General features: G+C 39.1%; 1 protein-coding gene across 3 annotated transcripts in view; it reads left to right on the top strand.

Annotated features, from left to right (window-relative positions):
- Positions 1-19,091, top strand: part of palm1b (paralemmin 1b) — a 29,559-nt gene extending 10,468 nt beyond the window's left edge. The window contains exons 1-6 of one of the 3 annotated variants that reach the window (XM_055006106.1): positions 1,160-1,282; positions 8,263-8,305; positions 10,039-10,119; positions 14,917-15,032; positions 15,506-15,576; positions 15,828-19,091. In XM_055006106.1, coding sequence (XP_054862081.1) covers positions 8,264-8,305; positions 10,039-10,119; positions 14,917-15,032; positions 15,506-15,576; positions 15,828-16,207 — 690 coding nt within the window. In that variant the 5' untranslated portion in view covers positions 1,160-1,282; position 8,263 and the 3' untranslated portion in view covers positions 16,208-19,091. Of the gene's footprint in view, positions 1-1,159; positions 1,283-5,855; positions 5,879-8,262; positions 8,306-10,038; positions 10,120-14,916; positions 15,033-15,505; positions 15,577-15,827 lie in introns of those variants that run through there. The other 2 variants (XM_055006105.1, XM_023272543.3) reach the window with 2 other exon arrangements.
- Positions 19,092-23,442: the final 4,351 nt, after the last annotated feature.

The raw sequence follows: 23,442 nt of genomic DNA, 5'->3' as shown, positions 1-23,442 counted from the left end.
AGTTTGAAAGACTTAGCATTTTGTAAGAAGGGATGGTAGAATGAAAAGATGCTGGTCTGATCCAATATTTGGACACGATATACATTAGCTGTGTTGTCTTAACAACATGCGATAGCAGAGAACCTGTCTTTTATAGCTAGGCTTCTTCAATAATAAGGGTGACTATAACTGAATATGTAATATAGAAATAAGAATCATTAAATTATCTCCTGTTTATGTGGGATTGACTGAGTTTGATCAGTTTGTCTCCTGCAGTTACATCTGCTGTTCTTCTTGTTTTCTTAATATTTCACCGTTGAGTCACTTTTATTGACCACTAAAGTCCATATTTTAAAGCTTTATTAATTATTGTTTTCCAGACTCTGTTTCTGTCTTCTAACTTCGCTGCTAGCTGTTAGCCTAGCTATAGCCGCTGTGAGAGGAGCTAATTTCCTGGTTTGTGACAGCGGCTTGTTCAGTTTTTGCAGTCCTTGCTTGAAAACATTTCTGAGACCAGACGGTAACCGCAACAGACCTGAAGTAGCGCTTTTAATTTATAAATATTTAATATTTAGGATGATGCCAAATATCTTCCACGATTATCGCTAATCTGAAGTAACATTCAGGACATCTTGAACTTTTCAGAGTTTCAGCATGTTTTTATGACAGTTTTAACACATTAAAGGAATCTTCACACACGGTTTAAAGTCACAATTCATTCATTGTTGTGTTCCTGGAGAGGTCAGAGTCGACTTCTCCATCCTCACATGTCCTGGCCTCTCTGCGGTTTCTCGTTTGTCCTCTCGCTGTGGATGCTACACAGTATTCCACTTTCTTCTGCAGTGACAGAGCCGTTATTTATGGGCGACCTCGAGGGGGGAAAAGGGAGTTTTACCCTCTGACCCTGGAATGCTAACATGTGACCTCAGTGGACTTCCTCCGGTTTTTATTGGCACTGCACTGTTTATGTTCGTCACAATCCGATGCCTCAGATAGAAGGATGCAGAGCTGGTGGTGGTGGTAGTGAAGTCATGTGTGTGTGTGTGTTTTTGCGTGGTATGGACAGAAAGGCAGGGAGGAGGGTTATTGTTGTCCCGTGTGCTCTTTTGGCCTGAAGGAAGGAAGCCGTGGAAGTGGGGAGTAGAGAGAAGGCGAAAGAAGTGCCACTCCAACACAGTCAGTGTGAAGGGGATTTGAGATTACTTTCCTCGTCCAGACTCTCAATTTTTTAATGCAGGGCATGGGCCATTAAGCTCAAGAGTCATTTTCACCATCCTTCTTTCTGAAGAGGAAACATTTTGTGGTATTTTGTGTGCATGGCTGTGCTTATGTTCACGATTTTTCATTCAGAAATAGCCTAAATTGATCATCTAGAATCTTAGTATTTAGTTTGTCCTGAACTATCGTTGTTACATTTTCTGACTTTTCCATTGCAGCTCATTTCCACTGAGGAGTTACTTCTTATGACTGTGACTGTGTGCTTGCTGTGGAGTTTCATTATAGCTGCATAATATCAGTTAAAAAGTTCTCGCTGTTATAAATTAACACCTGAGTGAACACATTTCTTTCTCAGAGGGCAAGGAGGGCTCTTATGGAAATAGTTTATCCGAGTGCGCATGGAAGCTTTCTATAACTGGAATCATTAGAAGCGACACTATTTTCTAATTTATTTGCTGCAGCTTCTCTGTGAAGTAGAGCTGCCACATGCCATTAAGGAGAAGAGATAAGGGAAAATATGACAAGATTCATCTCTGTGTCTTTCGTTTTTACATCTGTTTTTCTGCTTTTTGGCCTAGCTGTCTGAGTTTGGTTAACAAGAAGGTTTCCAGCTACTCCATAATCCTCCAGCTTTTCCTCACATGTAGGATGTAGTGCACAGACGCTTCAAATTAGGGTTCTCTTTAAGTATTCATGCACGGGTACATCATGCATGTAATGTGGATTATTTTCAGTTGTGGATTTAGTGTGTTAGTGGGTTTTTAAAGCTACAGGATGGTACATATGTGCATGCAACACAGTGCAAACAGTTGGCTCATGGATGTGTCTTCAATAGTTTTTGGACAATAGTGGGTTTCTGTGGTGCAGAAAATACGCTATGCCAGGCGTTAAAGAATCTGAAAATGATAATATGGTTGTTTTTTTACTTTGTTTGCATGTCCATATGATCCTTTTTAATAGCTGAAAGATACATCAAGAGCCAAATAAACAGTCAGCACCATGGCTGAGCAGTTCTACCTTAAAAATTCAGCATACCAATGACAGTCAAGGTTGTATATGTAACAAACCCAAGGAACCAGTCTTGTCAAGTTGCAGGGTGGGGCTTTTTGCATCATTATCCTATTTCAGAATCAGTTCCCAACATTACAACTTGTCATTGTGGAGCATTGTGGAGTAGTTTTTAAGTGTTTAAGCAGTGTCCTTGGAGAGCTGGTGTGCTTGAGCTGCAGTTATTTGGAAAGGGGTGAGTATAGATTTCATGGATCTGTACTTTTTAAAGCAGGAAGTGGAGCTACTTCTGAGCCATTTTAAAGCATGGATGGGTCATTTTCATGAATAATACTACTTATAAATTTGTGTGTTTGAAGCACAGATGAGTTTTTAGAAATTTAACCAACTGCACGACACAAAAAATACTTGTTTCTTGGATCATTTAATTGTTGACTTTAGTGTTTTCTTTTTTTAAGTTATTTTTTTGGCCTTTATTATGTATAGGACAGTGTAGAGAGACAGGAACCGTGGAGGAATGACATGCAGCAAATGGCCATGGGCTGGATTCAAACCCATGACCGCTGCGTTGGGGACTACAGCCCTTGTTTATAGGTTGCCTGCTCAGCCAGCTGAGCTATCTGGACGCACCATGTTTGGTGTTTTCATTGGATTTGTTGGCAATAGGCAAAATATGGAAATTCTCTAGTCTTATCTCTGGTAGGTCAGTATATTTTGATTGCTGCCCTTGTGAAGATTCTTGTGTTTCTTCGTCTCATTCATGTCACTGTTTAATGTCAAAGGGCGTCCCATTTGGTTGCTGTGTTGTAGGTGTGGGATCAGTTCAGGCATTGTGGACTGAAGTGTTTACTATCTAATGAAGCACAGATACTATATAAATACAAGCTTTAAATATATCTGTGTATCTGACTCTGTGTGAGCGTGGGAGGCAGGATCAGGATCAGTATGTTGCAGTGTCCAACTCCAGGTGTTTGTTTAAGATAATCCCATGGTGTTAAGAACTGGTGTCATCTGCCACTACTGCCGACAGATATAGATAGATGGCCCACTCCCATGTACGGATTGGTACAGCATGTACTTGCTGACCTTTTACCCCCAGACTGTTTAACATAAATAATGAATGCCGTCTTTTTCAACCAATTTATTAGAAGATACTGTCAGCTGGCTGCAACACCTTTAGTTGCTTTGCAAAAGCAGCATGTATGGGTTTAAAAAGTGAAGTTTGCACCACCAAAAGTGCAATATCTGAACAGTAAGAGGTTAAAATCTAATGTTTTAATTAATCAAAACCAGCAGATGTTAGAGAAGAAGCCTAATGTGGGTTTGATTTATCTTACCGATGAAGTGGAATGGAAATCATTTCTTCTCACCTCAGAAATGAGAGTTTTATAATCTGGTGGGTCTTTAAGCCTTCATAATATCCCCTAACAAAGATTCCCTGCTTTTTTTTTCCATTTAGCTTCATAGGCGTTAAGGTGATTCCTTTTAGGGCTTTTTGGTGCAGATAAAGTGTGCAAGGTGACTGCTGGTGCCAGAGGAACACGAGCACAGTACTATTAGAAGAGGATGCTGGTGCTCTATGCACCAGCAGTTAATGTGTTCCTGGAAATGCACTCAGCGGGGAATAGGGTCGGTCATTAGTATGTTTCCCTGACTTCTTCTGCCATCCACCTGCCTTGACGTATTGTCAAAAACATCCAGAGTTTCAGCTTGTTGTTTGTCTCTAAGTCCGCCCGTTAAGATCGCTTCCTGTCCCGGTCCCTTCTGTTGATCCATTACATTTATCTGTCTCAATTTGTCTTTGCTGCCCAGTCGCTGAGCCTGCATCCTTCGACGTCTTTCTTTCTCTGCCATAAATGTAATTACTCCTCAAGCCAAAGATGTTTGTCTATGTGTCTGCTTTCCTTTCCTCCCTCCCTATGTGTCCATAATTTATGAGAGCGGCAGCAGGACATGAGCCCGCAATGTTCCAACAAGGTGAACACAGTTTTCCAATGTGCCTTAAAATTTCATTGCAGCAGCTGCTTAGAGGTTGGACAAGCATTGAAATTCAGTTTTGAATAGGGGTTCCAGGTGGAGAAATCTCGATATTTAACCCCTGCTGTGCGGTATTAGGCATTTGGGCCGGCACTTCCCATCAGGATTTTCAAATATCAACTTAAATGTCCCTATAGGCTATGGAGTATCCTACAATTACCAAAATCTTGGACTAAATGCTTTGTCACATTCTTTTAAATAGTCTTTAACAAGATTGTTCCTGGTTTAAGTCTTACTTTCTTCTGATTTTAGATTATTCTATATCGGCAGAAGTCTTGTACAGTGAATTTGTGCTAAAAAAATACTACAGATTTTTTTAGAAGATTGTCCTATTTTCTCAACTGTACAAGTGGGTTTTGCGGAAAAACATGGTCATGTTCTTCAAAGTAAGGTGTTTAAAAAGTCAGGGTGTATTCCTTGAATAGGAAATTTCCCACACCCAGCCCCACTTAGCTCTGAAGAAATATGGATTTCTGGTTCACTGGCTCAGAACAAATGTCCAAGCATTAACATTATCATAGATATAAAATCTATAGCTTAAACTTGTATTATAAAATAACTAGACAGGTTCAATTTACTTGCACTGACAATTTTGTGAATTTAACCCTTCAAGAGCAGAGGAACTATGTTTTTAAACCTTCACTTGAAGAAATATCCCCCTTTTTTAAGTCAGTACCAGCTGCAAAACTGTAAGTCCACCATGAGGATAAGAGAAACATTGGAAAATATTTAAATGTGAAGAGTCTCTATATCCTTGTCATCAGGTTCGAGTGCGATTTGAAAACCTCCAGAATGAAAATTTATATTTCTCTGTCCATCATAGTAAATTTAAGAATTAAAAACAACCTGAACTCTATGACACTGAGGTTATTAAACCTGTTCTGCTCTACTAAATTTGATGCAAAAGAAATGAAGCACAAGAAATGTTACATCCATTTTAGCCATAGTGCTACCAAACAGCCTCTTCAGTGATTATGCCACGCTTGGCAGGCTTTGAAAAATGGCTCTAGTTGTGTTTTTATAGCCTGGTCCTGGTGCAGGTTCATTTAGGGTGGAAGAGTTTGCTGCGTTTAAAATTAGAATAGACATGGTTGTTGTACTTAAAATGATAAAGTTGTGACACGTCAATTTTTTTGTGTTTCATAAGCATAAACTTTAATATTCACTAACCTGATAATTTGACTTAAAAGTTGTATATTCTCTGTTAAATGGTATGTAGGTCTTAGTTTATGAAATTATATTATTGCATATTTAGAAAAGTTGATGAAACAGAATTTTTGACTCAAAAGTGAGTCATTTGATGCTTTTATGTTGCGTCATGGGTACTCAAAGTGAAATTCTGGTTTATTTGAAGTAACCAAGGAAGGTAACTGACATCAACAGATTAATTTGTTCTTTTTGTAGCTGCCGTCTCCGTGCAAGTCGCATTTGTCACAGCTGAGCACTGAGTGGGTTTGATCTGCTCTGTCGCTGCTGAGGCTCACTGTGACCTCTTTCAGGTCAGGATGTTCTAATAACGACAGAGTTCAGCCGGCGCTCCCTGTCCTTCATGCCACTGATGAACTGATCCAGATGAGTTCCCAGATGTGCCGTCGTCTAACTGCCCTGCTTCCGCTGTAACTGGAGGGATGGAAAGGTGCCGTAAAGCATCGCCAAGACACACTATAAACATGAACAGTACCAGGATGGCTTTCTTAATGACATAATACATGTCAGTATATGTACTGGTTCAAGCTGGATTTTTCTCAGTTTATCTCCACATGCCTTCTTTCTTCGTGTTTGTGCTGGATGAGTGGGCAAAATGAGAAGACAGCACAATATGTCTGTGTGTTTAAATGTGCACTTGAGGGGGTGATCAGATGATTGTGGCTTTCGCTCTTTCTCCGAAGGCTCTCCATGTGATGGTAATGTGGCTCAATGGGAGAGCAGAGAGGGTTTCAATGTACGTGTGTCATAAAACCATCAATGGGAGGCTGCATGCTACAGATTGTGCTTCCATAATAAATGCCTGAGGTTTTTTTAGCTGGAGTCGTGGAGCTTCAGTGGATGTGTGGTTCTTTATATTTTTTTTAGTGTTGTTGCACTGCGACTCCTTTGTGTGGGAAATCAAAATGTGTAGCTACAGCAGTGGTGACATCGGGGTTATGCGAATTGTTGACATGCTGCATTTTTTTCCTTACAATCCCAGCTTTGTGAGGGGAAATGATGCAAGCTAATTCAAACCGTGACGGCTGGGGTGGAGGGGGCTCGGCTCTCATCAGGAATAGTGACCAGATCAAACCGTTTTAACACATTTTATTGGCATCTGAGGAGTTTGGGTGGGCAGTGATGTCGAGTTGTTTTGTCAAAACTGTGTTGTAAGAGTTTGGTTTGGACCAGAGCGAAGAAATGAGGATCCCACATGTGTTGTGATACAATTTCACTGCTGCTAATGTTGCTTCGTGTGCACCATCTGTCTATCTTTTACATACCCACAAAATAGTATTAGGGGCTTCACCGCAGGCAACCAGACACTCTAGTCAGCGTCAGAGAGGTCAATTTCTTCTCTGGGAGTAGACACAATTGATAATTTGATACCAAGCCAGAAAATTTATACTTAATAGGAGCCTTAATTGTTGGCTTACATTGCTTATCACATTTCTGCCGCCCTGTAATGTTTCCACAGGTTATTGCTTCTGTAACGACATGATTTTATCTGTTAGAGGTGGAATTTTATGTGGCGATAGAGACACATGCTCCCCCCCGAAAGTTTATTTTATTATGAATCATTTGTTCTGTTCTATTAACTTTCTCAAGTGGTCATGAGAGCCATCGCTGAGTCAAGTTTCACACTGAGTGCAGATTCAAATTCAGAAATATTAAACAAGGGCCATTAGTTGTCCCTGTGCTTACATTTGTATTGATGAAAATGGGACAGTTACTCATAATTATTTTCAGCGTTGGTTAATGTGCCTAATATTTTCTTCAGTAACAAACACAGTTTTCTCACTAAAGATATTCAATTTACAGTAAAAATAATACTTGGATACTGAGGTTTTTTGTAATCTTTGTGCTCGGAGCAAACTTTAAACATTGATTAGTGTCAAGATAGTTGTTATGTTCAGTCAGTCAACTAATTATCTCAGCTCTAACCTTCACTCCAACCTAAGAATTTCACTAGATTCAGTTTTAAAATGGTAAATCGAGTCTAGACAGTACAGCATTTCAAACAACAATTAAACCGAAGAGACAAAACTGCTTATTTAAGGCTCATAGCACTCTTATGCATATCAAAACAAGACCTGTGACTAGAAAATGGCAATGTATAATTTTGTTACACAAATCTCTTGTGTAGAGAGTTAAATAAAATATGAGTTTAACATATAACAAATATTACACTCAAAATATTCCATTCTGTACATATTCAGTAACTCTCATGGGAAGTGACTATGTCTTGAGCAGTGGATGCCCTCCTGTAAAAGTTAAATAAAAATGTTATTTTGTATCCAGATTGTCACAAAACGCATCTGAATTGATTTATACTCCTCTTACATAACCTTATATATCTTTAGATGATGTGCAAATTCCTATTATACATGCATATCTTCACATTCTTGGAGTCTTGGGATCAAAATCAAATTATTCCTTGCATTATACTGTGTATGATTGGCCATGTTCTACATAAAAAATATGAAACTCAAGTTAAGATTCGTGACTTTTTGGGACAGTGATATAGCCATAGTTTTGTCCCATCCTCCATCCTGGAGCTCTGGTCTGGAACCTATTAGGGCAGGAATCTCCAGCAGCGCCCTGCCTGCACATTAGCATGCCTACACTGACTCTTCCCGACAGGAAATAGACACTGATTTAGTGCCAAATAGACAGATATTTAACCTCAGTCACTGGGAAGTTGTTGGAAGGTTGGAAACGGCCGGTGTGCCAATGCTACGCTCAAAGAAAGTCGCACGTCATAGTGTATAATGTAATGCTGACTGCTGATCATGTGGTTGTAACTCCCTCCTTCTGTTTCTCCTCCATCAGGATGGCTGAGGTGTCACAAGAGGAGAGACTCCAGGCCATCGCTGTAAGTTGTTTTCCTCACACACAAGCTGCTTCTTCCTTTCTCTTTCGTGCACACACCCAGACACACACACACATATACAGAGTGCACATCAGGGCGCACTGTTGGCTGCAAAAACAACAAATCACTGCTGCTTGTCAGGGTCTTACTGGCCATCTTAATGACTCAACCTTTTAGATTCCATCTCCTTCACCCATTAGAGGACATCAAAAGGTAATGCTGTAGCTACAGCTCACTGCCTTTTTCTGTCTGTCCCGTCTCCCTCTATCTCGCTTGACTTTTCATTGTTAGACTTTAATCTCATCTGTCTGTGTTTTCTGTCACAGTATCCAGGTGCCGGTTCTTGCCTGTGCTTGCAGCAAATATAGTGAATTTATTTGCATGGTTGTGGGATAATTACTTGGTCTTTAGCCAACCAAAGAACAATTTGATTGCCTGAAATAGTACCTACTCTTCAACCAATCAATTGGTCATAGTGGGGAAAAAAATTCTGCATGTTATCTCTAGATTAACTCGATCATCTACTGTACAGAGTATAATCTAGCTGCTAGCTGAAATGAATTAGAAATCAACACAACAAGCTAATATTTGCAGCATTTTGAATACTTTTAACCAGGTTATTTTATACTGAAATCATAACAGTCTCAGAACAACCAGCTGCCACTATTCATATGATTTCCAAAAATAGAATTATATCAACTTGTGATCCCAGCACAAGAACTACAGAGAAAAATAATGCAGACAAGTTGTCCTGCTGCTTTTAGATGGTAAGCTATGTTGGTTGTCGAGCCGTAAAATATACAAACTGTTGTTTGCAAAGATTACACTCAGCTTTTGAGAAATTCAAAATGCAGCCACACTCCGAATGAATAGTCTGTGAACCTAAACTTTGAATATAAGTTAGATGTTGCAGTCTCCATTAGGTTGGATGAGTTCAAAATTGTGAAAAAAACTGGGATGCTCACATGTATCCTGCAAAAATAGTGGATTCATCTTGGAAGGCTGTTGATGTAGCGCTTTTTTCCATATGAAAGTAACACCAGCAATTTTCCAACTAATGATAATTTGGTTGCTTGAGAGAATATCGACCAACCAAAAGGCCAGTCGACATGCTTTTATAATTAGGTTGTTTAACCACAAAATGCAGCTTTCATTTCAAAATTAGTAGACCAAAAACGGGGCTTAAACAGTCTAAAAAAAAGATGAAAAACTACTCCGACCCCCAGAAGAGAGCTGTCAAACAGTAATTCCTACTACCTGCTAGTAAACTAGTAATTCCTACTTCTGCAATTTGTATTTATTTATAATGCACTGAAATTCTACTCTATTAGGATAGCGACAAAATCTTTAGCATGACTTTGACTTATCAACGTTTCAGTGATTTTCCCAGAATGCTCTTCACATTTGAATAATAATAATAATAATAATAGTAATACATTTTATTTGGACAGCGCTTTTCAAAACACTCAAAGATACAAATGTCATATATACCTATACATATGCATACTCACTGAAATCTGAAACTAGTTTGTATAGCACTGCCATTGAAAACTAGACCTGGATATCGTTTAAAATATCAGATCCTGATGAATAAAATATCTCAGGTTTCAATACTGATGCCTGATATGTTTGATAATCCCTTCTATTTCGGACATGGTGCGGTGTTCTTTTAAATTATCACATTTTTCTATTACTGTTTTGTGCATTGTAATCCTAATGTATATGTATGTTAACAGGAGAAAAGGAAGAAGCAGACAGAGATCGAAAACAAGCGGAGGCAGCTGGATGATGACCGACGGCAACTCCAGCATCTCAAGGTATAGACACACACTCACTTCCACGTGCATTCTGCACATTATGCCCTATTTGCACTGCTGTGCTTGTGGGAATACTTGAGGTGTAATTATGTTACACGGTTGAAAAGAACACACAAAAGTGCTGGTGTCTACAACAGGTGGATCCACCCTCCTTTGCTAAACATTGTTATAGATCCAGTTGTGGTATTTTGCCACATGTTTCGCCTACATATTTTTATGTTGTGTGGGTGCATATTAAGTGTGTTGAATCAGCTTTAGGAAAGAAATCCATCCCTTACTGTGCATATTCATTTTCATTCAGAACACCTTAATGTTTTTTATGTAAATATGCATTTATTTAATTTTTCATTTGCCAGCAGCACTGTAAGTTTGAATGCACAAAGTAAAAGGTGTGGTGCAGAGATACTTATAGGGATGAATTGATTAGGAACTTATGAATCCCTCCATCTAACAACAACAACAGAAAAACCTATGCTGGCAATAGGGGAACTGAAACATTGGAACCCAGCTGCATAACATACATCCATTAGGAGCACACCAGTTTAACTTTGCCGTGTACTTGAGCCCCTCGCTAATAAAAATCCATGCTCCTACACCTCTACACGCCTCTCCCTCAGCAGAACTTGAAAACAAGCAGCCAGAAATACTCCCGGTCAGTTCTGTGTTTTTGGGAATCATGCTCTACGTGTGAGTAACGCTGGACACCCACACAGAGAGATTAAACTCAGCAATTCCTTTCAAATCTATCAGCCCAACATAGTGAGATACTCCCCAACTGCTGCTGTCACGGAATGTTCAGAATGGACAACAGATAACACCAGCAGCTCCTCCACATGCTGCTTGTACGCGCACACACTCACATATGCATGCATGCAAACACACACTTTCATTATATCAGAGCCAAGGCTTTTGTCAGCGCATGTGTCAGCACTATCAAAGCTATTTCAGCCCCGGACAATCCAGCAGGTCACCGATAAGAGCAAAGTTTGAGGTGTGCATGCGCCTGCGCAGTGATTGCAAAAAGTGTTCGTGACCTGCTCTATTGCCCCTGCGTGCTCCCACTTTTTTTTTTCTATTTTCAAAGCAAACCATTGTAAGTGTGTATCTGTACATGCGTGCGTTCGATGTTGTGTGCGTCGCTTCATAAAAGAACACAGAAGCCTCTAGACAATGCAGTGGGCTTTGGCAGAGGAAACAGATTTTTGTCCCACTCCCACCAACAGGAAACCACTCTTACACCCACCGCACCCCGCTTTCGTCTCACACGCAGAAACACACGGATCGACACAAACACACGGGGTAATCACGCTGTTCGGGAGCATTAGAGGGCTCTTTGTGCAAACCACAGCAAGTATTCCTTTTCCAGAGGCACCGTTGGTGTGGAAAACCCAATAAATGTCTCTGTTTACACACCACATTTTTACGGCCGTGTACCTGCCACGCCATTAAATCACGCTAATACAGGATCATACACACACATGCTCCTGCAGACGTAACGCTGAGATCAGGTATTACAGTGCTGTTAACACTTGAAAGCATGAATAGGATTCTGTTTTTAATTAGCAACACATGGCAGATATGATTCTGGAAACAGAAGTCAGCACCTTGAATAAAAACTTCTGAATGTCAACATCCTACAGTATCTAACAGTTTGTAGAGGTGTCACACAGATATAATTGGGAAATATTTAAATCCAAACACATCTAAAGGTCACTTATTAGCATATTATTTCTCATTTTTGTAGACTGTGCAAAAGCCAAAGTGTACGCTCAGGCCTTTGAGAGTCCCTGCATACTGAAGTAAGCATGATCATACAGTAAAAGCAGTGAGCCTGTGTTATCTCACTTCACAGAAACTTCAGTGTTTTCCTGTTATTTCTGACCATCTGATAAACAAAAATGTCTTATTGTGCTTGACTGAATGAAACTGCAATTGACGAAACTCTAAAAAAAATGAAAATAGGCATGATCAATCCACGTACAGTAAAGGTAATGAGTCTGTTATCTTATTTTACAGAAACCTATGCATTTTTCTGTTATTTTTGCCATTTGCTAAATACAAAATACTGTAATATGACTGAATAAATGAAACCACAATTGACAAAACTCTTAAAATAATCTAAATAAGGATGATCAATCCAGGTACAGTAAAAGCTGTGAGTCTATGTTGTCTTATTTTACAGAAACCTTTGCATTTTCCTGTTATTTCTTACCATTTGCTAAACAAAAATGCTGTGATATGGCCGAATAAATGAAACCACAATTTACAGAACTCTATAAAAAGGAAAATAAATTATCATTTTGGTGCTGGTGCATTTCCTTTGACCTCTTCAGAGGCTCTAAAAATTCCTCTATGCAGGAAAAACCCTGGTAAAAATTACATGATATGTTTCCTCTGTTTCAATTGTTTGTTAATCTAACCATCTCTGGCTGTTGCTTAGTTATTACGGACATAATAATAGCACCGTGTCATGTGACTTGTGGCAAGAAAGCAAGTAAGATCCCCAAATGTCAGACTATTCATTTTTTTAAAAAGCAAACTGCAAAATAATGTGATTTATTTGGACTGGATGAACTTTATTTTGAAGAGTTTGGGCTTTTCATTTAATAGAAGCAAGGATGCAGATTGATTGTTGTAATAAGGTTCCTCTCTTCACAGCTGTTCGCTACATTTGGATGCATAGATGTGTGTCGGAGTGTGTGTGTGCGTCTGTATCCCAGTTCCGCCCTTTGTCTGCTACGTTAGCAGCTTTTACTCCAAAGAACAATGGAGAGAGACGTAACTTCAGCACTCCAGCTTTACGACCGTGCGTGTAGACTGGTTGTGTGTGCGTGCCGGCACACACACGAGTGAGTACATTAAGTGATGTCAGGCGCTGGGGTAGTAGGGTGTGGCAAGAGTGCGAGCAAGACTGAAAGAGTCGAGAGAAGAGAGGGGGAAGCAGGTTTAGATTCAGAGCCCAGGAGACCATGCAGGGCTGAGGGAATGAAGAGTGTTGAATTACACCCTGAGAGTGTGCTGCAAAGCCGAGTGTCTGGAGCCGAATGACTCCGTGGAGAAAGTTAAAGAGTTTAAAACGACAACAACCGGGCTTTTTAACACATAAAAACAGATTAACACAGATGTGAAAGCGAGGGAGCTACACCCTGACGATCCTACACGAGTTTGTGAACTTTATGATGGATAGAGATGCATACGAGAGAGAGAGAGAGAGAGAGAGAGAGAGAGAGAGAGGAAGGGGCAGGGGTCGAGTGTGAGAAGAAAATGGTGAGGGGGGGAGTTTTTTTTTCCTGGAGAAATTCTTGTTGCATCACTGGAGAGGAATTCACATGGAGATAGAGCACAGGTCCAGATTTTCGGGCCCAACTTGCGAAAACAAGAGCTTTTTCTAGCACTTTTCCATATGGCTGAGTGTATCTGAGTAAATAATTGAATATAATGCAATTTTTTTTAGGTGAACCTTCTCAAAATGTGTATATTACTTCTGTTATTATTTTTGGGTGATTTCTGTGTTTCTTTAGTCAAGTAGTTTATATTATCTGTATATGGTTCCAGTTTACCTGTTGTAGCTGGGGGGGGTCATTAATTAGTGGCACACACGTCCGAGGCATACGTGACAAAGCTGTGTATTCCTGGCAAAAGCTGGACGGCTTCTGATGAGGAGAGAGAGAGACTACGCTGCTGCCTGTGTGTGTGTCGCTGTATTGTGACCTGTGCCTCTCCTTTATAGAATAAACGTGCTGATCCTGTGGAGTGTGAGCGATCATTTTAAGTCGGCTACATGAGCAGGGTTGTCTTTTTTGCTGCATGGCCAAACAGCTGCGAGTAAAACACACTGTTATATTTACCTCAAAGCATACCAAGTATTTGCTTTGATATTAGCTTATCTGCAGGAGAGAATGTGGATGGGGAGCAGAGATAAGAATACAGGGCTATTTGTAAATTGATAGTAGAAATACACATAGATTGAAAGAAACTGAAGGTGAGGTAGGAATCAAATGAAACTTTTCTTTGGCACATATTAATTCTATTCTCATGTTTTTGTTTATTTTAATTAATCATCAGAAGTTAATTATCTTGTCCTAGAATTAACTTTATCTGCGGTAATTATAATAAGTTAATCTAGTCACAGTCAGCATTCTCAACTTGTCCATAAAGATATTCTTGTAATTGCTGTCAAGCTCCAGGAAATGTTTGATGCAGTTTAAGATTAGAGCCATTTTGTTTTTATCTTCCGGTGACTTATCTTGATTTCCAGTCTCATGCTCAATTGAGTATAATAGGAGAATTATATGTTAGTTGGGATATTGCAGTTAAATGCCAGAAGCCTCGATCCTCTGGCTGCGTGCCACGTAGTCCACTTGGCAAAGGATTTGGCAGCAGCTTAAGTGTGCGACAGAATCACAGAGTGGCAGCAGAGAAGTGCTGGACGCACTCACGGGTGGATTTTTGTTTTCAATTAGCTCATGGGCTCATCATTGTTGTCTCAGTGAAAGTGCCATTAATCTCCTCTGAATGAAAGTGCAGTGATGCGCAAGCGAGAGAGGCTGATAATTTGGGATATTGAAGCACTTCTAATGAGTTCGTCAGCTGTTCCTAGGAAAAGACGTACAATCAATGTCTTTCAATGTAGCTTATATACACAAATCCACCAAAAAACATGGAGTCACAATGAAATTGAAGCATTTTTGTCCGTGTTTTATAGAAAAAATTGAAACAAACCGTCTGACTCATCTAATCGCGTTTGGCCTTGGTCATTCTCAAAATCGTGTCTCTATGTGTTGTGTTCCCTCGCAGTCAAAGGCACTGAGGGAGCGCTGGTTGTTAGATGGAGCTCCGGCCGAGGAGGAGACCCAGAAGCGTCTGCAGGAGGACGAGGTGAAGACCAAACTTCTGGAGCAGGTCATCCTCAGGTGAGCATCTTACAACGTCTGCAAGTCTAAATACTGAAATAGATGGTATTTCCAAGTTAACAGACCAAATATGTGTAGTTGCTATAGTCACAATGTAGGCATGTGTAAATACCACTAGTCAGGCATATCTCAAGAAATGCAGTTTCATATGTTTTTGTTTTGACGTGGTGTTTTAATTCGATATAAGACATTGAATTCCACTTTGTATATGTCCGAGTGCCAAGTCTAAGCATAAGCCAGTAAATTTTTTGAACATTTTATATTGTTTATTACTAAAAATTTGATTTTTTAAATAGTTTAAGAGCACAGTGGCTAACATGGTTGGCATTATGGAATATTTAAGGCCATATTTTACAGATGTGGTCATATGCTCAGTGTTGGTTTATATATATATATTATGGTCTTTATGTTTGCAGAGGAAGCACCGATTCATTTTCATTATTAATTTCCCTGCATGTGTCTTTCTGATCCAGGCTGGAGCAAGAGATTGAAGAGCTGGAGACAGGCGTCCCTGCCAATAAGGGTGTGGCCAAAGAAAATGGAGGTAAGTTCTGTGCCCATGACAACATATCATCACACGGGAAACCATGGCAACGCAGCCCAAACACCTGTGTCAGAAAGAGAAAGTGAACTAATAATAGCGTCTTCATTTGCTCTAATAAATCGGTCCTCTCCGCCGGAGGTCATTAAGACAATATTTCCTTTCTTTCTTTGTCTCTCTGACTTACCCTGACCAACCTCTTTCCCTTCTCTGCTTATCCTCATGTCTCAATGATGCTCTGGCACTCCCTATAGGTGAGAATGGAGTAGTGCAGACCTCTGGCCAGACCCCTAAGAGAGAGGTGACAGGGATTGAGGCCAAGCTGCTGGGCCCGAGTCCTGACCAGGCTAGCGCAGACAACCCGGTCACCCTGGTGTTCATGGGCTACAAGACCGTGGAGCAGGAGCAGGAAACCCGCACGGCCCTGGGGATGGAAGGGGTGGACGGCAATGTGAAGGCCGAGTTTGTTGTGATCGAGGACGGGGAGGGGAAAGCGGGAGGAGAGGCGGCCACGGAGGAGCAGCCTCCACCCAACGGGAGTATGGCGGAGAAAGAGAAAGCCAACGGAGGTGGGGAGGAGGGAGAGAAAGAAAAGGAGAAGAAACAGACCTGCAAATGCTGCACGGTCATGTGAGCTGTGTGTGTTCATGTGTGTGTGTGTGTGTGCGACTGTATCTGTGTGTGTGACTGTGTGGGTGAGTACACACTTGCACCTGTGCAGGCATGTGTGCCATTGCATGTGTCTGTATTTGCAGATGTGTGTATCTTTGTGTCTGTGTGGAAATGCGTGTCAGGACTGGGGGGAAAAAAACAACAAAACAAAAAGCCGAAGTACAATTACACAGCCAATACAACAACGAGAGCCAATACAAGCTCCAGCTACAACAGCAAGAACCACAGAGACTCATAAGTACACTTTACTCTATTATACTTTCTCTGATATGTATTTGACTTTTGATTTCTATTGATATTTTTCTATTTTTCTGTCTTGACATTTATATTGTATTCTGTATGTATATCTTTATTATGGGACTGTGTACTGTAAGTTCATTGTTATTATTGTTGGGAAAAAAAGAAAATGTATTAGCTCTCTGGATTGTACTGCGACCCTGTGGAGAAAATCTGGAATCTTTAAAATCGTCTAAGTCAAAAACAGCAAACTATGAAGAACACAGATACTTAAATATATATATATATTTCTCTGTGTAGGCCTACCAACTATTTATCGGTCAATTTCATATTGCAATATTGTCTAAGATATTATTTTAAATAGTATTTTAATATATTGATATGAAATTATGTTTTATACAATGTATTTATTGTTTTTGGTTCTCTATATCATCTCCAAACCATTAACTGCATGTAAGCTTGTACGCACTACCAGATTCGCTCATAACAAATTGTCTGTGCTTTCTTAGACTCATATGTGCTCATATCTTTAGTCACACAAGTCTTTCTATCAGTAACAGTAAATATAATTGGCTGTGTTAGAGATATGCATTTAAAAAAGAAAAGAAATTCACAGCAAGGAGACACTGAGGCAAATAGGATCACTGACCGAACCGCATTAGCTGGAAACTAGACACCGTATGTGGCACATGTACATGAAGATCACAGCTTTTCGTATAGTTCAAATATGATGGATACACGTTATGATCATTAGACTCATTAGACCATTACATAAAAGTTAGAAAGGCCTACGTAAGTTTTGTTCTCTCAACACTAGAATCAATGTAAATCTTATGAGGTAGCACTGCATGGAGCCTTGCAACTTTTTATCACTTGTTAGGTCTTTATTATACGCTCTCACACTCATATGAATGTAAATCCAGGGGTTAAATTGGGAATTATTCTGCCCTAATGAGAAGAGGTGGGCTTGCTGAGCTCACAAATTGAGGAAAAAAAGCTTTTTTGTCTCTTTATGAACCAAATAAAATTTGACGATACTGTAATTTCACTGTGTGTTGGTCGGCTGCTGGTTTCTGTCCTCCCAGTTTAACCCCTGACTCTTTGCCTGTAGACCTGGGCCCGATCGTACTTGAATAGAGTTGCAGAAAAGAGATTGGGGGCTTTTGAACAAACTTCTCGCTCGTATTCTATTCCCCAAATCTCTTCAGCCTGAGAACACAATATAAAACATTCAATTGCGCCCAGGTAACTAAGCTTTTAAGCATTTTTTCATAAATAAGTGAAAGAAACACTGCATAATGTAGACGAAAACTCAGCCTAGCCTGTTTAAACTGTGCAGATAGCTAGTAAGACAAAGCATGCATGTACACGATAGTCCAGAAAGCCTATTGAAATACATTTTGGCCCGAGTCTCCTCATTTGTTTGGCAGACAGATGAGGTTATGGATGTCTTGATCAATGACCACCACTGCTTTTGCTCCCATCATCCACCCCTCTGATTCACCTCCACACCGTCACCATTATTTCATCACTGTTTCATCGTCAAACCATCGTCCCACCTTCTATGCTCGGAGACACGCAGTACAAAAAAAACCTCTGAAGTTGGTGCTAATCCTGAGTCTCATCTAAAGCTCTCCATCCACCAACTACTGTCCAGCTTGTTCCCTCTGTCAAATCGCTGGTAAAAGGGGGGATTCTACTGCCTCCTGCATATACGTGTTGAATAAGAGAGTCAACCTTCAGTGCCAGATGCATTCTCTCAAGTCCTGCCTACATTTACCACCAGAGAAATGATCCCTTCTTACATTCCAAAAGGGAGGGCAACAGGCGTGGGCGGATGAAATATAAGTCTATGCTTTCCATTATGTACAGTTCCACTGTAATTGTACAACTTGCAACTTTGTTTTCTTATATTGACTCTCATGTTCTATTTTTTTTCTATGGCCTCTTTGCAAGGCAGTGTATTGTATTTGATGTGTGTATTTTTAAAGAAAAAAAAAAGATGACTACATCTGTGTATTGTTGGTGCCTTTGTCAGGTTCATTTGGTTGGACTTGTCTGTCTGCCGCCATTTTTTTAGACCGAGGTTTTTCTTGCTGTGCTCCCGGTCATGATGACCCACTGGAAACACTGCCTTCTACTCTGAAGGGTCGATACATGGGTATATTACAAGATTACACTCATTTTTCACATGAGAAACAAATGCAGCCTGGATGATATGCAGACTACTGTTGGTGTCTTCGAAAAAAAACTTTGTATCCTGTATTGAATTTTTTTGAAAGTGTTGATTTTACTCTGACAGATTACGTTGTTTTCCTCGTATCAAAACCAACTCTCACCCAAACTTTTAGCATTATGTGGGGATGCAAACTTCATACAGAAGACCAACCGACAGCCTATGTATATACAGTATATACACATGTATATATGTGTCTATAGGCATCTGTATACATAGAAACACATGTAAATTTGGTGAGCTACAGCTTTGCTTAATAGTGGGTCTCTGGGACAGCAGCAGAAAAAACAACCTTGTGTTAGACCAATGCCTGTTCATCTATTCTGTGGTCGTCTAAATGTTTAATCTTGAATAAAACTACTGTTTGTTTACAGCACGTCCCATACATTTGTACGTAATTAACCAAACGTACGCACACTGCTGATGGAACAGAGCACATAAGCTGCGGTTAATGATGTGTACAGTTCGAGCGTCTTGGCTGATGAAGCCACAGATGGGCATACAGGACACCCTTCTGTGGGGATCCACGCACAATTATGCACGAATAAACCATCCATTAATTATAGATGTAACACAACTTGCCCATGAAAACACAGAAAAACTGATAGCACTTATTTATTCAGTAGAAGAGTAAAATCAGAGGTATGATTTGAGATTATTAAAGACAAAATAAAGCTAAAGCAGCAAAAAAATTCCATTTGTGGGGTTCCCAAACTGGAAAAATAATGTAAGCTGAGTATTTTGTACAGTGCACTACCCACTCTATGCCAGTAGAGAGCATACATCTACTGTTTTGTAAGATAATCCTTTTACACAAATATATTGTACAGTGTGTGTGTGTGAAAGCCAGATAGAGAAAGAGGGTTAATTAGAAAGACAAGGAGGGGGAGGCTTTTATTCATTAGAGGCTATGCACTGTTCGACACAACAGCTATAATTATATTTGCTTTATTCTGCAGCAGCACCACATCCAATACAATAACTAGTGATTTTTTGAATTCTCTCGAGCCACAGTGTTAATGCGGTATATTCACTTTGTAAGCACATTCTCTGTGATGAGACGGATTTTTTAGCATTTAATGGATGCAGCAGATACTGTGCCACAAAACGGGACAGAGAATATATTGTGGGCTGCTTTTTTAGGTCACACCCCTGACAATGCTTTTCCACACTCACACGAACAAAAACACTGCATCGGTGGAGTATAGAAAGTCACGGAGAATGAAAAGGAGCTCTAAATATAAAGGATAAAAGAAAGTCTCAACACAAATATCCGTTGACACATGGAGCAAAATCTAATAGCTGCCATGCTATCACTTACCAGTAATTGCCCTTTCCTCTCTGATTACTTTAAGCCTCAGATAACTCAGCATGAGGCTCAAATTAGGAACTGGCACATGAGCATAATGCATTGTAACAGTAAATCGCCTTTTTCCTTTAAAATGCAGCCTCGTTCACTTGTAAAATGTGATACAAATCAGCATACAGGCCTCAATGTTTCAACACCAGCTGCTGCCCTTGGCTCTTATCTAGCAGAGACAAATTACACACAACGTTCTCACATCACCAACTGTGACGCTTTGTACTGCTGTCGCTGGCCACTTTTTCAACTTTACATCTTCAAGATGCATTTTTATTCAGTTCTCATGCGTCATAACTCACACCAGAAATAAAAACTGGCGAGTTTGACATGTGAATGCACTAAGTACTTGTATGTATCTTGTTTTAATAGTCTTTCTATCAACCTGATAAACTAGCGCAAAACTACCACCTACTCTTCCTGGTCTGTAAAGAGCTCTATATGAAGCTCTCAATGCCTTCCTGAAGATGAATTTAAGATATTATCATCAACTTTGCACGAAACTGATTCTGTTTTCACATGTATTGATTCTCTATTTTAAATAATATGTATTTCAGTGTGTATATTTGGCCTTTACAGGGTTTTACCTCAGTCTTGACCCAACAATATCTTCTTTCGGTACGCCCACACCTTTTTTTTTACTTTGTATGGGTGTCTTCTTGTTTCATTGTCACTCAATACTCTTGTCTTTTACATTTTTGAGCTCCTAAATGACTTTTTTTGTGTTGAGAACACAAAGTATCGGGGCAATTACCAGCCCAAACCCCACCTAACCCGGTGCTATTGTTCACAAACTAGGCTGAAAGCTGTCATACCTGTGTGCCTTCAATCCGAATACATCAACCCATTTGAGAAGTCACTTTATCATTGTGACTTTGTCCCATTTCCTCATAAGTAGGAGCAGACTTCTCTCTTACTCTCTGATGCCAGTTTAGACCTATATTTAGCCACAAAAACGACCATGCTATATACATTTTCTGGCCGTCATCCAAAGCATCTGAAAAAGGAATTTCCCATCCCTTCTGAGACAGTATATGCAAACAATACAGTAGGGCTCCTCTCATCCTCAGGGATATTTCCAAGATTTGGGATAAAAATAAGTATATTAGCCCATTTACTGTACTTTACATTTTTGTGGGACTCCAGCTTCATTTCATACAACTTTATATAACTGTTTACTCCAGTGCATTTACTTGACAACTAAATGAAGATTGCAATTTCACATGCAAAATATCTAATTATTTTATGTTAAATATTGGAAAAAGTTGATTAGAATGGCTCCACCTAGAAATAAATAGGCTAAACTTAAGTTTAAGTCAGTGTAAGGACAATGACTTTTTTCTTTTGAAATGCATATATTTAAAAAAAAATAGTTTATGTACATAAAGAGTATGTTTAAGTGAACAAATTCAAAGGGTAATGTTGATGTTACTCTTACTTAACTGTAACATTACATTGTTTCTTTTACAGCGTTTATCTCACCTGTTGCCAAATAATCTAAAAAGGACGAGCTTTGGGGAAAAACAGTTAGAACTTTACTATAACTTTATTGGTCTTTCCCTTAAAGATCATACTCTTACATTTTCACATATTACAAAAAACCTATTTGTTATTTTTTGGTCAAATTAATGGACAACCGTACATATGACCCTCATGAGTAAAAGTTTGTATGGGTATATTTAGACTAAAAAAAACACAGAGGCTTATTTTGTACTGTGAAAATGTTACACTACATACCTCAAAACCACTTCTTTTGATTTCTTCCCACTAGTAAAAGTAAAATGATTTCCATGGTATTTAAAGATTAGCAAGACCACTATCAAGTGTGAAGACAGAAAAAAACTGAAATGAAAATTGATTATATCTAGTGGTCAGGAGGGAACTAAGTGAGTGTTTACTTCACTGCATTTATTTCAGATCAAAATGTACTCAATATTTTGCTGCTTAGAGTTTCCATACAAAATATACACTCACCAGACACTTGATTAAATACACCTTTGAAATCTGAAAAAATGTCTTAAAGGTAACAATTCTATTTTATGTTTATAACTGAGGCCATAGTGATGGTTTATTGGACTGCATTACATTTAAAAGGATTCCTAACATATTTGCCTGCTCGTGTAGTGGACAAAATATTAGGAACACTTTAAAACATAATGCAGTACAATGTACACCCATCATTACCTCAATAATAAATATAAAGTAGAATTATCCCCTTTATGACAGTGTCAACAAAATGTCCAACTAGAGGAAATAGAACATATAGAATCTTCTTCAAAGTAGAATTTATGGCAGAGCTGTTATATTAGATTGCATTGGATTTCATCAGGCAAACCTATAACGTTTTTATTCGCTGTGGGCTCATTTTTCACTGCAATATAAAGTCCAGCACAACCACAGCTACAAGCGGAGGGAACTCATAAATGTCTTTTGTGCAGTATGACATTGTTATAATGCCATAAATCATAGAAAAGGAAAGAGCAGAGGGTGAGTTTCTTAGATTTTTTTGGTTAAAAAAATAAAACCAACAAATAGCATAGACATTTAACATGTACATTCTTACAAGCTCTACAAACTAGCTGTTTTTCACTCCACTAATAAAGTGCCCAGTGTATATATGATCATTTTGGGTTAAAAATGCTGGAATTAGTAGTTGGGAATGGTCCCACCCTGTTATAAATAATAATAATAATAATAAAAATGCTACTCAGATATTAATGTGTAACTATTAAAAAGTACTCATACTGACCATCTATATAAAAATGCACAACTGAAATACTTTATTGATCGTTAACGATTTTCATAATAATGATAATAATAGCTTTATTTATATGGCACCTTTTGAAATCAATAAGTTTACAAAGTGCAAATGCCACATCCAATTAAAACAAAGTGGATTTAAAGAACATAGGGAATAAATCCGTGAACACGAGGATAAAAATAATAATAATAGTAGTAAAGTGAATTTAAAAAATAAAGAGTATAAAACACGATAAAACGAAATTGAAAAATAAATCTTTCTGTTTCTGACATACTCTGTTGCTTTTTTGTTTAATCATATGACAGCTTGTGTATTTATGTGTGATTTTTATTAGATTTTTATGAGAAACTGCACAAGCTGCTATTTTTCTCCTTTATTTAATTCGTTTTGAGACTCAGACTACAGCCTTTCATCACTCACAACGCCAACAATAACTGACCTCTTGATATGATGCACTGGAAATTTGCCGCGGCGTTTCTTTTTTCACAAAATGATGGTCGTCTTGTCCAATCGGAACTCACGCAACGGCTTGTCCCCGCCCCTTTTTGGCTCTTGGAAGTGCCTGGACTAATCAGCGCTCGCCTCCGTGTGTTCAGCCATTTT

The sequence above is a fragment of the Amphiprion ocellaris genome, chromosome 20 (assembly GCF_022539595.1).
Source record: "Amphiprion ocellaris isolate individual 3 ecotype Okinawa chromosome 20, ASM2253959v1, whole genome shotgun sequence".
NCBI lineage: Eukaryota > Metazoa > Chordata > Actinopteri > Pomacentridae > Amphiprion > Amphiprion ocellaris.
This window is presented reverse-complemented; position numbering and strand designations above follow the sequence as displayed.